Source organism: Desmodus rotundus, chromosome 12, assembly GCF_022682495.2.
Source record: "Desmodus rotundus isolate HL8 chromosome 12, HLdesRot8A.1, whole genome shotgun sequence".
Lineage (NCBI taxonomy): Eukaryota > Metazoa > Chordata > Mammalia > Chiroptera > Phyllostomidae > Desmodus > Desmodus rotundus.
Window position 1 is genome coordinate 8,431,827 of NC_071398.1, and position 12,662 is coordinate 8,444,488.

General features: G+C 53.2%; 1 protein-coding gene across 2 annotated transcripts in view; it reads right to left on the reverse strand.

Annotated features, from left to right (window-relative positions):
- CNGB1 (cyclic nucleotide gated channel subunit beta 1) overlaps positions 1-12,662 on the reverse strand; it is a 65,605-nt gene that overhangs the window by 4,651 nt on the left and 48,292 nt on the right. For both annotated transcript variants that reach the window (XM_053915629.2, XM_045188360.2), the window contains exons 26-32: positions 11,116-11,257; positions 10,211-10,370; positions 8,723-8,820; positions 8,541-8,624; positions 5,974-6,092; positions 5,563-5,709; positions 212-428 (exon numbers count right to left, since the gene is read on the reverse strand). In XM_053915629.2, coding sequence (XP_053771604.1) covers positions 212-428; positions 5,563-5,709; positions 5,974-6,092; positions 8,541-8,624; positions 8,723-8,820; positions 10,211-10,370; positions 11,116-11,257 — 967 coding nt within the window. The remainder of the gene's footprint in view (positions 1-211; positions 429-5,562; positions 5,710-5,973; positions 6,093-8,540; positions 8,625-8,722; positions 8,821-10,210; positions 10,371-11,115; positions 11,258-12,662) is intronic.

Sequence of the window (12,662 nt, forward strand, 5' to 3'; positions counted from 1 at the left end):
TGAACTTTTAAATTACTTGACCCAATAAATTCCATTTTCTCAAGGTAATAAGAGCTTGCACTGTCACTTACAACCAAACAAGCCCTGACAGATAGAAAGAAGGGAAAGAATTCCCTAAAATTACATGTGCGGTCCACTCTCTGAGGTCCCCAGGCCTTCCTCCTGCCACATAGTTGAAATGAGTGGGTGGCTGGGTTCCTAACCACATTACCTGTTCCAGCAACTGTTGCTGTCTCGCAGCTGCCTCCTGCGCAGCCAGTTCTTTGAGTCGAGCCCTGAGGAGGGCCAGCTTGCTGCCTTTTGCCCCCCTGGTGCCCATCTTCCCCGCTGCGGCCAGGGCAGCATTGAAGAGCTTGGGGGTGCCGGCCCGAAGAGGAAGAATCAGCACGGTCTTCTCCTTGGGCTTGTTGTTGTTTTTCAGCATGCGCCTGAAAGAAAGCAGCGCCCGCCAATGTCACGAGTCCGCTCTGGGGCAGAAGAAGGCTCGTCTGTGTAGTGCCCCCAGCTGGACTCATGTGACGGTGGTTGTTTGGTGAGCCAATCTGAGTGCATTTTATGAGCCACACACAGAGCTAAGTGCAGAGCATCTCACTGGTCAGAACAACCAATGTGGGTCTCACTGTCTGTACCTTCCAGAAGAAGAAACGGAGGCTCAGAGGGGTTGAGCAACTTTTCTGAGGTCACACAGGAAATAAGGAAGGGTACTTCAGTAACCGGGATCAGAAATAAGATGCCCCGATGAAAAAGGACCCCAAGCTTTTTGCTTCTCTTCCTTCTGCTTCACTGTCACCTCACCATCAGCACCGTCACCGCTGTCAGCATTTGCTGAGTGTCTGTCTGTAGTGTCAGGCCCTGTGCTCCGTCCTTTATGGGCACTCTTTGGTGGCCTCTGGGATCCCCCTGCCTGGTATTCATGCATCCGTGTGGTCCCCTCCCCTGAGGGTGAGTGGGACATATGGCTCCCTTTCAATCGACAGAACACAGCCAGGGCGCTCAAACACCACACTGTGAATATATCACATAGCCCTGCAATTGCTGTCTTGCAAGGACAAGCAAAGCCTTGCTGACTGGGAGGGAGCAAGCGGCAACATTGGGGGACGTGCTGTGGCAAGCACCTGAGGGTGGCCACCGGCCAGCCACTAGCTAGGAATAGAGGGCCCCAGTCCCACAACCACAAGAACCGGATTCGGCCAACAAGCATGGGACCTTGGAAGCAGACCCCTCCCCACTTGAATTTGAGATTTTTGTGGTGTTAAGCTACTAAATTGGTGGGAATGTTGTTATGCAGCAATAGATAACTGGTAACGCACTCTGTCATTTAAGTCTCTCAGTAATCCTCAGGTAGGCCCTATTACCTTCCCTCATTTCAGATGAGGGTAGGGAAGTCCAGAGAGGCTGAGTAACTTTCCCAAGGCCACGCAGCCAGGAAGTGGTAGACCTGGGCTTCAAACCCACGCCTCTGACCCCAGCACCCCAGATCTCAATGATTACAAAGCAACATCATGGTCATGCTCTTCTTGGATGCTGAAGGATTATTGTACCTGTGAGAGCTGGGGAAGTCGAGGCCCAGAATGGAGGGAGTGACTTGCTAGGAAGTGGCAGAGACAGAGTAACAACCCGGACGAACCGCAACCTATCAGCCGACTTCTAAATGAGGACAGCATTCTCCAGCTAACAGAGCCCCGGCCTTCTCTGAGGAGTTTTTCATGCTACAAATTTATGATGCGTGGTTTGGCTCAAGAACAAATGAATTTTGCCTGCAATCTAGGGCCTAGACTACTAATTGGCAAATTCATTCATCAGCGTTCCAACAAAGCTTGTTTGTTTAAAAATGAGGCCATCGCTGGCTGTTTATCTAATCAGAGGCAATGGATTTAAATTGCGCGCATTGATATTAATTGCCCAAGACTTGCATTTGCTAGCTGGGGTTCTCCCAGGAGAACACAAACATCATAACTCATCAGAGGCCTCTTACATGCCCAGCACTGTCACCTGTGACATTTGATACCATAATTCATAGCACAGCAGTCTGCAGGAGGGCTCGGCGTGACACCAAAATGACACCAGAGAACTATCTATAGGACCTTGGCTGATGGCTGATGGCTGATGGCTGGCTCTGTTTTGAAACATTGAGCGGACTTCTGGGACATTTCCAGATGAAGGAAATTGAGCCTCAATTTCACAAGACACGCATTTCACTATAATGAGGAACAAACATTCACCCCTGAAGGAAGTGGCATGCATGAGATATTTTTGCCCCAATTCTTGGAGGAGCCAAGTCAAAGAGCTGAGCGCCTCCCTTGTTTGGAGCCTCAGGTCTCTCATAAAGTGGGGAGCTCAACAGAACCCCACGTGTGGCTCTTACCAACTCAGACATCCCCAGGCCCTGCGGTTCTCAGACCTCGGCTCTCTTTTGATGGGCAGAACCCCTGCCTCTCTCCTCACGCTCGTTGTCCAGAGAACCAGAATCAGCGCCTGCTCCCTGCCCCATGCCAGCACACCGCAGGCAGGTCAGGAGCGGGGCCTCCGCAGGATGTAGCTGGTTCAGCAAACCCTCCCCGAAGCCAGCGACAGGCTTTCCTGCAGCACTTCTCCTGCAGGGGGGAGGGAAGGAGGGGGAAGGACCTGGGACCAGTTCTCAGACATAAACATGATTTGGGTCTATTAAGTCCCTGCAAACACTGAATTAGCGACCACTGAACCCCTGCTGCTGGAGGAGGTCAGAATAAAGTCTCTGCGTGCCGCTCAACACAGCATTTCCATCAGCTGGTCAATACGTATCCTGTCCATGCGTGTTTCTCTTTAAAGACATCTTATTTAACATACTGTTGATCCTTGAACAACGAACCCGGGGCCAACAGCTCCATCACTGACGTCTGAAGGAAGGCACATCCCAGCCTTCTCGCCCTCGGAAACACGAGACAGCATCTCAGCACCACACTCAGGGGCCCTTTTAAGTAGCGAAGTCACCAAAAAGTCTTTACAAAAGTGTAAAAAGCGTGCCACCTAACAGACCACAAAAAAGACACTAGTTTACAGTAGGAGCTGGAACAAGAAGGCAGAGCGTCCCCTCGCTCAGCCTCAGCTTAAACATGCAGGTTGGGGCTCTCAAATTTTCCACTGCTCTGCACCGTCTGCAAAGCACCAGGGTGACCTTGGGTATTGATTTGGGGTTGTAAATAAATTTTACTGAGGAGGCGAACTGCAACTACAGGGTCCATGACTAATAGGTATTGGCCTTACTTCCCTGTCCCTCGGGAGAGGAGGGGGCAGTGCGCAGTTTTGTGGGAGCAGCTCGGGCCGAACAGCCTTTGAAAGGGCCCAGTGGCTTCTCTGAAGGCAGCCAGGGAAGACAGGCCCCAGGATGGCTTCCTTCCCCAGGGGACCCCAGTGCCTTGTGCGCACCGTCCTCTGATATCAGCGCTGTATCCACTCACCTGGGAGTGGCTGCCAAGGGGGCCCTGGGGAGACCTGAGTCACAAGTCACCCCCTGTGTAAAGCCCTGCGTACTTCCTGTCTCCCTCAGAGTACGCACCAGAGCGATTATGAGGCTTCACGCAGGGGCTGCACCCAGTCTCGGCCCCTCGGCTTCTCCCATCCCATATCCAGTGGTGCTTGCGTTCTCACTGGTCTGCACACCCCCGAACCTGCGCCAACTTGGGGCTGTTGCACGTGCTGTTCCCTCTGCCTGGCATGCTCTTCCCTGCAGGCAGCACCCCAGCTCACTCCCTTACTCTGGGCCGGTCTCAGCTGAAATGCCACCTCCTCAAACAGCTTTCTCCATCACCTGTGCCCTCATGGGGCTCTAGGTTCCCTCATAGCCCCTACCCCCAGCTGACACATCATATACCCTTCATTTCTCCATTGCTGGTCTCCCCGACTGGATAAGCTCCGTTTGGTCCCCGCTGTGTGCCCAGGGCCAAGCGCTACATCCTCAATAAATTTCTGTGCTGGATGATTAGATGTTGGCGAGTCGGTTCCCTTTATCACGACCACTCTCTGTGCAGTATGTGGTGTTATTTCATGGGAAGAAGTGTAAAACAAGAATATGCGATGAAAGCCAAGGTGGGGCAGAAACCAAGGAGGTGAATTAAAAAGTCTTAATCCAATGGAAACATTATAGAGGGAATTTAACAGGTAAACCTTTTTACTGAGCTCTCCCACAGGCCCGGCACCCCGCTGGAGACATCTACACACAGTATTTCATTTATGGTGACCCATAGTTTACAGGGGAGAAAGCTGAGACCAGAAAAGTTAAGTAACTTTTCCAAGGTCACACAGCCAGTACCACACATGGGTGAGATTGAAACCCTACCAGCCTCCCAAGCCTGATATTGTGGGTTTTCTACCATACAAGGAGGCCTCCATCGCTCAATTAAAAACCCACCCTGAAGGGGCTGAAAGCAAAAATGCGCTTTTCTAAGAAATCACCTACTCCCCAGCAATCCAAATATGGACGTACAAGGTTCGCCATGGCAGCACTGTTTCTGCTACAAAACATTGCAATAGCCTGAATGCCCACTCCCGGGAATGGTCTGCAGCTCCCCACAGGAACGAGCACGCCGCCTAAGGCCTGAGAGAGAAAGCTTTTCAGGATGTGTGGTCACGTGAAACACAAGCAAAGTGCAAAAGACAATCTACGGTATGTTACCTTTTGTGCAAGACAGAAAGAGAGATCAGGAAACATTCGCGGATCTGCCTGCTTTTGCAAAAGGAAACACAGGAAGGAAAAAGCAGAAACGGATGAGACTGGGATCCTATAGGGGGTGGGTGGCAACAGGCAGAGGGTAGTTGGGACGCTTCTCTGAGGATCCTGTTTTGTAGCGGATTGATTTTAGTTACCATGCTAATGTATCCCGTGTTCAAAGCCACACACACACACACACACACACACACAACTTCGGATGCCTGGAATAGAACATACCGACCCCGCTGTATTTCCAGTGAACAAAACAACACACTCAGGGGAGGAATGAGAATTAATCCAAGTCACACTGAAGACACGCTTCCATCAGGTCCTCCAGCTAAGGACAGAAAGAACCGCTCTCGGAAGCCTCTATTTTTCCGGCGACACCAGCTCATAACGCCAATGCTACTTTCTCTGTCTCGATGTGGGGAGAATAGAGTCAAATTCCTCGGGGTGGCAGGAGGAATTTACAGACATGGAAAAGGAGGAGATTGGAATGCACTCTGTGGTGTTGGGATGCAATGGTTAAATACAAACAAAATACGGGTGGTCAAAGAAGTCAAACCCATTAAAGATAGGAAAGGCTGAGGAACTTCAATCCCAGATCGAAGGAGACAGAAGATGAAATGTGGCAACATAATGCAGTGGACCCTCCGTGTGACCCAGGAGCGAAACAGAAGAAAAGAAAAGCTATGAAAGATACTGTGGGGACAATGAGCAAAATTCACACACAGTATTAGGGACGCGATGCAGTGTTGTCTCAACCTCGAACCTGCTGGCTTTGATCAAGGCACTGCGGTTATGTAAGGCAAAGTCTTAGTCCTTCAGAAACGCACACTAAAGTATACGTGGATTTTTTCAATAAAAAAGCGTACCTGGCCTTCTTCCGGAGCAACTTCTGAGACTCGGGGTAATGCACCAAAATTTCATTCAGGTCCTTCTTGTCCAGAATGAAGAGGTTGGTAAACCCGTGGGCCACCACGTTGGCGGTACGCCGGTTCCCACCCCCGACGGCCAGCAGGCTGGGGTGAGAGAGCAAAGAGGTGAGGCCCTCTGGGGGCTGCGGCTCCGATCGCACTACGTCTTCATTCCCAGCCCCACGTGGGCACCATGGCAGCCCCACACAGGTGACAGCATGTGTCACCTGCCTACGTCAGCAGGTGCCGGGGCTACACCCACAGTGGTTCCCTTGGACCCACCGAGGGCCCTGAAGGATGAGGACCCCCCCCCCCCGCCCCTGGCCACCCACCTCCCCTACCCCAGCCTTCACCCGGCTCCCCTCTGACCTTATTTCTCCAAACACAGATCCAGCTTTCAGTGTCACCAGCACGGACTTCCCATCGGGGCCACCCAGGACCTGCACCTGCCCCGCCTGGATGATGTACATCTCACGGCCTATCTCCCCCTGAGACAGAGAAGGGGGAGGTCCCCCTGTCATCGTCAAAGCGACCACAGAAGCTGCAGGACTGGGCCCAGAGGCTGGCGGCACAGTGAGGAGGAACCTGCCCTGGGGTCCTGCCCTGCTGCCAACTTCCTGGGGGGGGGGGGGGCTCGGTCTCTCCATCTGTGGATTGCGGGGAGGGATCATAGTGGGAGTTAGTGCGGCAGTGGAAACCAGAGCGCTAGATGTAACGGGGCAGGGGTACTGGTCCTCTGCAAATTCCCATGACAGGGCCCAGAAGGGCCGGCCACTGCTGCCGTGGCTCAGACAGTAAACTGACACCTATGCCCAGCGCACACTGGGTTGGGGGTGCATCAGGGGCACGGTGAGCCCTTGCTAACGACAAAAGGGTCCAGCACCTATGCAACAGGAGTCTGGGCCAGCCCCTGTTCTAAGGGCTAGATGTGGCCGAGCCTGCTTGCTCCTCAACAGCCCTCTGAGGCAGGAACTCTTGGCCGAGGTCACAAAACTAGGCACAGGAAGAGCCGGGATCCAGACCCAGGCAGTGTGGTCCCAGGTTCATGGTTGTTGCAGGTTGAACTGTGTCGTCCCTTCCCCCAAATTCACCCTAACCCCCAGTTTCTCAGAACGTAGCCTCATTTGGGAATAGGCTCTTTGCAGATGGTGTTAGTTAAATTAAGATGAGGTCATAGTGGAGTTGGGGACACCCCTAATCCAATGTGACCGATGTCCTTCTAAAAGTCACGTTTAGACTCAGAGACAGGCATAGAAGGAAGGCGATGTGGAGTGTGGAGAGACACAGGGAGGAAACAGCCACTGACAAGCCAAGGAGAGAAGCCTTCGCTCACAGTCCTCGGAAAGAACAACCCCAGGGGCACTTGATCTTGGACTTCTGGCCTCCAGAACTGTGAGATACACATTTCCGTTCTTTAAGCCCCCCGGTCTGCAGTGCTTAGCAGCTGTAGCAAATGAATACAATGGCCTTCATCCCAAATTAAACCGAATAAATGAATGAATGAATGAGTGGCTTGCTTCAGACCGCAATCAGAAATTCCCAGGCTGCCACACACCTTCCTCTCCTCGTGGCCTCACAGGTCTCTGCCCTGGGCCATTACCTGTCGGTCTCACCTGCCATGTTTACAGGAGAAAGACCAAGGACAGGTAAGCCCACTACACTTTGATTCCTTTGACAGACGTTTCCTGGGTACCTCACACCTGTGACCTTCTTAACAAAAAGGAATAAAGTTTCATTTCCCTGTTTCTGTGTCCAGCCTGACAAGGGGCTGAAGTGTGAGGGGTTTAATGAGCTCACCCTGGCCTCAGAACAGCCCAGGGGTGACCCAGGGTAGCCCAGGGGTGTCTCAGTAAAATCATCGCAGAGCAAAACTGGGCAGCAGAGGGCGCCATCCACACAGGCTCCCTCAGGGCTCACTTGAACTGCCAACTGCAAACTTTCCAACCTGATGGACTTTTTCTCATCTGAAGCGAATTCTACGTCACCCACAAGGATGACAGCAGCAGCTGCTATGTGCCAGGCACAGTGCCACTCTGTGTGTGCATTGTCTTCACCTCACACAACTACCCCAGAGGGCAGGTACTCTCCGTAGCTCTATTTCACCCATGAGAAGAGAGAAACTCAGAGAGGGTCAGCCACTTCCCCAAGGGTGCACAGCTAGGAAGTAGCTCCAGGGTCAGACAAATGCACCCAAACCCCTCTTGGTCTCTAAGGCTGCAGCTTTAATTCACAGCCGTACATAACACACTTGCCCCCGGCTCTCTGTTTCCAGAAATTACTAAAGCATACAGCTTAAAAACAGGGAACGTCTTGGGTGGGGGGCGGTTTCTGAATCCTACAGAGGTTGCTTGGGCAGTATTTTTACCCCCATATAAACACGGGCCTTATTAACAGCTCTGTAACGAGAGGCCTGAAATCTGGCTCCTGTTCTCTCACCTCTGACCACTCACTCCAAGTAACCTTGGTCTCACCTTGAATCCCAAGGAGTGGGGACAGAAGGGCCCTAGACACTGTCTAACCCCAGGATTCAAACCCAAATGTTTTTCAGGATCAAGCAGGTGATGTAAAGGAGCGAAGGCAGCCTAGTGGGAGGCAGTGAGGAGTGGTGGGGCTTGTGGCTCAGGAGCGAGGATGATGTCTCCCTGGAGGGGCAGCCCTTTCTCCACCCTGGCTGACTCTTGCTATTTGGGAAACTGGGGCTCTGTCCGTGCTAGCAGATGTTCTGTTTTCAGCCAGAAATCTGGATTTTTACGTAAAACCTTCCATTTTTAAGGTTGGGGACTAATTCAACCTCTTTTTTTTAAGATTAGGGAAGAAAAAAACCCCACAAACACCTATGCAAGGGCCAGAGTTTGCAGCCACCCCTCCAGCCCTGTCCCTGGCAGCTGATGGGCAGCCAACCCCCGGCTGCACTGTGGCTGCCTCGGGCCTCTCACCTTCTTGCACACATAGTCGTTGGGCAGGTAGACAACAGAGCGCAGCCGCTTCAGCATGTCAAAGATCATCTGTCGGTCACAGCCCTGTCCCGGGGAGGAGCAGAAAGGACTCCCCGTTACGAGGAAGGCGTGGGCTCGGGCCTCCCAGAGCCCTGGGGGTGAGCGCACTGGGTGGGTCGTACCTGGAAGAGCGCCACTTTGCTGACGATGTCGTAGTTCACGTCGATGGCGAGGTCCAGCCGCATCTTGTCTGGAAGCTGCACCATCAGCTCTGACTCATCTGCACAGGAGACCCTGACAACAGTCAGAGGCAGAGCAGGCTCCTCCCCAGCACATGACTGAGTCCACACTGCACCTGACCCTGCCACACCGCTCCTGTGCACCCAGATTGGGAGAGCACCCTCTCTCATCTTTGCAGATGCCACTCTCTTGTGTACACATTCCTGGTTAATTTCTACTCATTCTTCAAAAATCAGAACTAATGTCACCTCCTCCAGGAAGCCTTCCGAGACCTCCCACCAGCTATGATGTTAGCAGTGCCTGTGCTATAGCACACATCACACCCTTTATTGCAGTTGTTTCTTTGTAATGTATCTTCCTTCCTCACACTGTTACAACATGAGCAAGAACTAAAGTACTTCGAGCACTATTTTTACAGAATGCTTTACAAAGATGAGTTTATTAATTCCTCCCAGCAACCCAAGAGGTGCTCACTACCATAGCCCCCACTTTACAGATGATGAAGGGGAGGCTCGGGAAAGCAGTGATTTGCCCGTGGCCACACAGCTTAGGGGGTGGACTCAGGGTCACACCCTGGCCGGGGGAGGGGGAGTAGGGAAGGTGTGGGGGGGCGGGGGCTCCAGATCCTGTCCCAGGACAAGAAGGGCTGGGTCTGTTTTGTGCACTGTGACGTCCGTAGTGCCCAGCAGAGAGCCAGGCATGGCATGAATGTTGGCCCCTGGAGACAGGAAATGCATCGTCCCAACCCCAATGCCCCTCCCACTGTGCTACAATTACATTTGGACTTGAGGTCTGAGTGAGCCTGGGTGGGCGGGGCAGGGTTCTCTCTGGATCTTAGCGTGCACCCCTCACTGGAAGAGAATGAGGTAACTGAGGTGAATGTGCCTGGTAAAATGTAGAGCTATATATGCTTTAGCAACAGTCAGTAATGAAGACCCTAATACTCATTGTCCACAGGCTTGCCAGCACCCCCAGCTCAGGAGACCCTGGGGCTGAGGTGAGGCTTCTCTGAGACCAGAGGGACCCCCGCAGAAGCAATGGGGCCCTTCTATTTGGCTGAGGGAGTTAGGGAGCCCTAAGGCACAATGTTGGTGACCTTCGGGCTTTTCAGAGACATCCAAAACGATATCTAGGCTCTGAGAACAAAATGACTAGCTCCCAAAGATAAAAAAGAAACTGGAAGAAAAAAAAAAAAAGATTAATTAACATATAATTAGCATATTCAGATTTCAGTAAAGGTTCCATTTAGAAATTGTGAAAACTTCACTACATCTGGAAATGATTTTCAGGTAAGATTCTCCCACTTTGTAAGAATCACTGAGCATACCCCATCATGGGGAAGAAAGCAGAAATAACAGGGAATTAAATGAATCGTAGCCAAAGAATTTCAGAAGCAAAGCATAATGTCAACAAACCAGCAAGAGTCTTACCCAACATGCCTTGGGAGTGCCAGGTGTACTCGTACCAGGTCTTGACGCGTTTCTGCACGGACCTGGGGATCTTGTAGAAGTTCATGTACTTCACTGTGCTGTCCATGCAGCTGCGGTAGTAGGTCTGCCCCGCGGTGGCGGCCCCCACCACGTCTCTCATCTGGAGGCAAGGGAGAGGTCAAGGAAGCTGCTGGGTCCTCACATAGGCTTTGCGGGGGGAGGTCACGGACACATTTACTTCACACAGACCAGGGGTGCAGGCTCGAGGCAGTGGGGGAGATTAGAGAGAGGGAGACCCATGTCCACACACACAGAAGGTTTTGCTGGCCGGGAAAGTTCTGCCTCCAGCAAGGACGAAGGTGGGAGTGAGGAGGTGAGGCTGCTGGCCCCTCGGTGGCCTCAGGTTCCCAGGGGCCACAAGAGGAGGGAATGCCTCGCTGGGCTGGGCTGATTCTGGTGCAACACAACCCCTTCACGCCAGAGGCCACACTGGGGGAAATATGCCCCGAGGGCCCCTCAGAGGTAACTCTGAGGACCGCCTACTGTCACCTGCACTAGCTGGATTATGAACTGTGCCCCAAGCCCACTAGGAACCTCCAGGGGTTCCTCTCCGAGGGAACAACCCAAATCCTCAGCTTGGCAGAAAGCCATTCAGCCCAGCCCTCTGAGATATCCCACAGGAAGTGACGTTTCAAATGGAAGCCCCTCTCTCAAAGGGAATGGGACTCACTCCCCCACCACCCCCCACCCAGTGGGCCCTAGAGCTCCAGCCTGCTGAGTCCAGGGCTCTTTCCTGGGCTCAGGCTAAAGGGTACGGGCGTAGATGGGGACACTTCTGTCAGTGAGGGGAGAGAGAGAGGCCCTGCCAACAGGTGGGTGGGAAGCAAGTCTAGTGGCCCAGTTACCTGTCCGATCATCACGGAGAAAGCGAAGACGCCCGTGAAGTAGTTGAGCCCCTGAAAGACAATCTCAAACAGCGTCTTGGGGTCGGGCAGCCCACCAATTGTGATGAGGGTCTTCACAGCCCAGTAGTAACAGCGAATGTAACTAGGGAGGGAAGAGGAAGGGGAGCTCAGTCATCGCAGGCCCCACCACGCCGGCCCTGGGGGCCTGGCTGTCACAGATGTGCACTGTCCAAGTAAGAAACCATTTACAGCCTCGATGTCTGAGAAAGAGAACCTCCAGGCCCACACGGCTCTCTGCAGGCTGCAGAGCACGGCCATGGCTGCTGGCTGGCTTGTGGTGGCCCTGTCCCAACCCTGCAGAGACTTGGGGTCATCCCCCTTTACAGATATGGAAACTGAGGCCCCAGAAGATTGCTAGGAAGAGCTGGCAGGAGGACAGACCAGGGCCCTCTGACTCCTGTGCCCAGAATCCCTCCATTTCCATCAATGTTCTGTCGATTTCCAGTCTTTCCTTGGCTACCTCAGTGCGTTGGTTCACGGAAAGCCAGAGCCCCATCAGAGTTGGGATACATCTTGAGGACCCCCTTTTCTGACCCTCTCCCTTGCCCACCCATTTTCCAGATAGTAAAACTGAGTACCGGAAGGGAAGGGGAACGCTCATGGTCACCAACTCTCAATTTCCAGAGGTGGGAATAGAGCCCAGGGAGCCACCTGCTTCTCTGAGCTGTCTCCCCACCTTCTCTAACCCTGTAACACATGCATGGGGACCACTGTGAAGGGAGGTATGGGGGGTGGGTCCCACGGTGGGAGGAAAGGCACAGGCCAAGCCCCCAGCTTGCCTGATTATCACAAAGCAGCAAGAGTACCTCAAACGCTGGTCCACACTCCCACGCTGTGCCATCCCAGGGGTTACAGGGAAATCCCCGCCAGCTTTCCTGTGCCTTCCTGTCCTCCCACCAGGGCACATGGGAGCCATCCAGAGCCTGCCCTGGCTCCACTGTCCTGAGACACCCATGCTTCCATGGTACCTGCTCAACTCCAAAATCTGGAACATCACCCAGCTGGCAAGCCATCCTGTCTGAGAATGACCCCCAGTTGGTCCTCCCCTGAGCACGGTCCACCAGGTGTTCATGCAGCGTCACAGTCAGAACATGGGCTCCGGGGCCGGGCTGCCTGGGCGCAAACCCAGCTCTGCCACCTTCTAGCCGCAGAGCCTGGACAGGTGACTAAATCCCAGCCAGCCTCAGCTTCCTCCTTCCAAAGTGGGCGTGGCAGTAGAAACCATCCTTCGCAGGTAACATGAGGACAGGATGAGGTGCTAGAGCACCTGGGTCAGGTGGGCTCTCACTAAATGTTGGCTCTCAGAGCCTTCCCTGTGGCCGGTACCTGCCATGTGCCTGCAGTGGGAACAATAGACTCCCCTGTCTCCTCAAGAAGCTTACTGTCTGGTAGGGACAGGCAAGCAAATGAGAGGGATGGAGGGAGGGGGAAGAATAGGTTGTTGGGAATTGTAGGGGAGGGGTCTCTGTCTCTGACCAGCTAGGAGG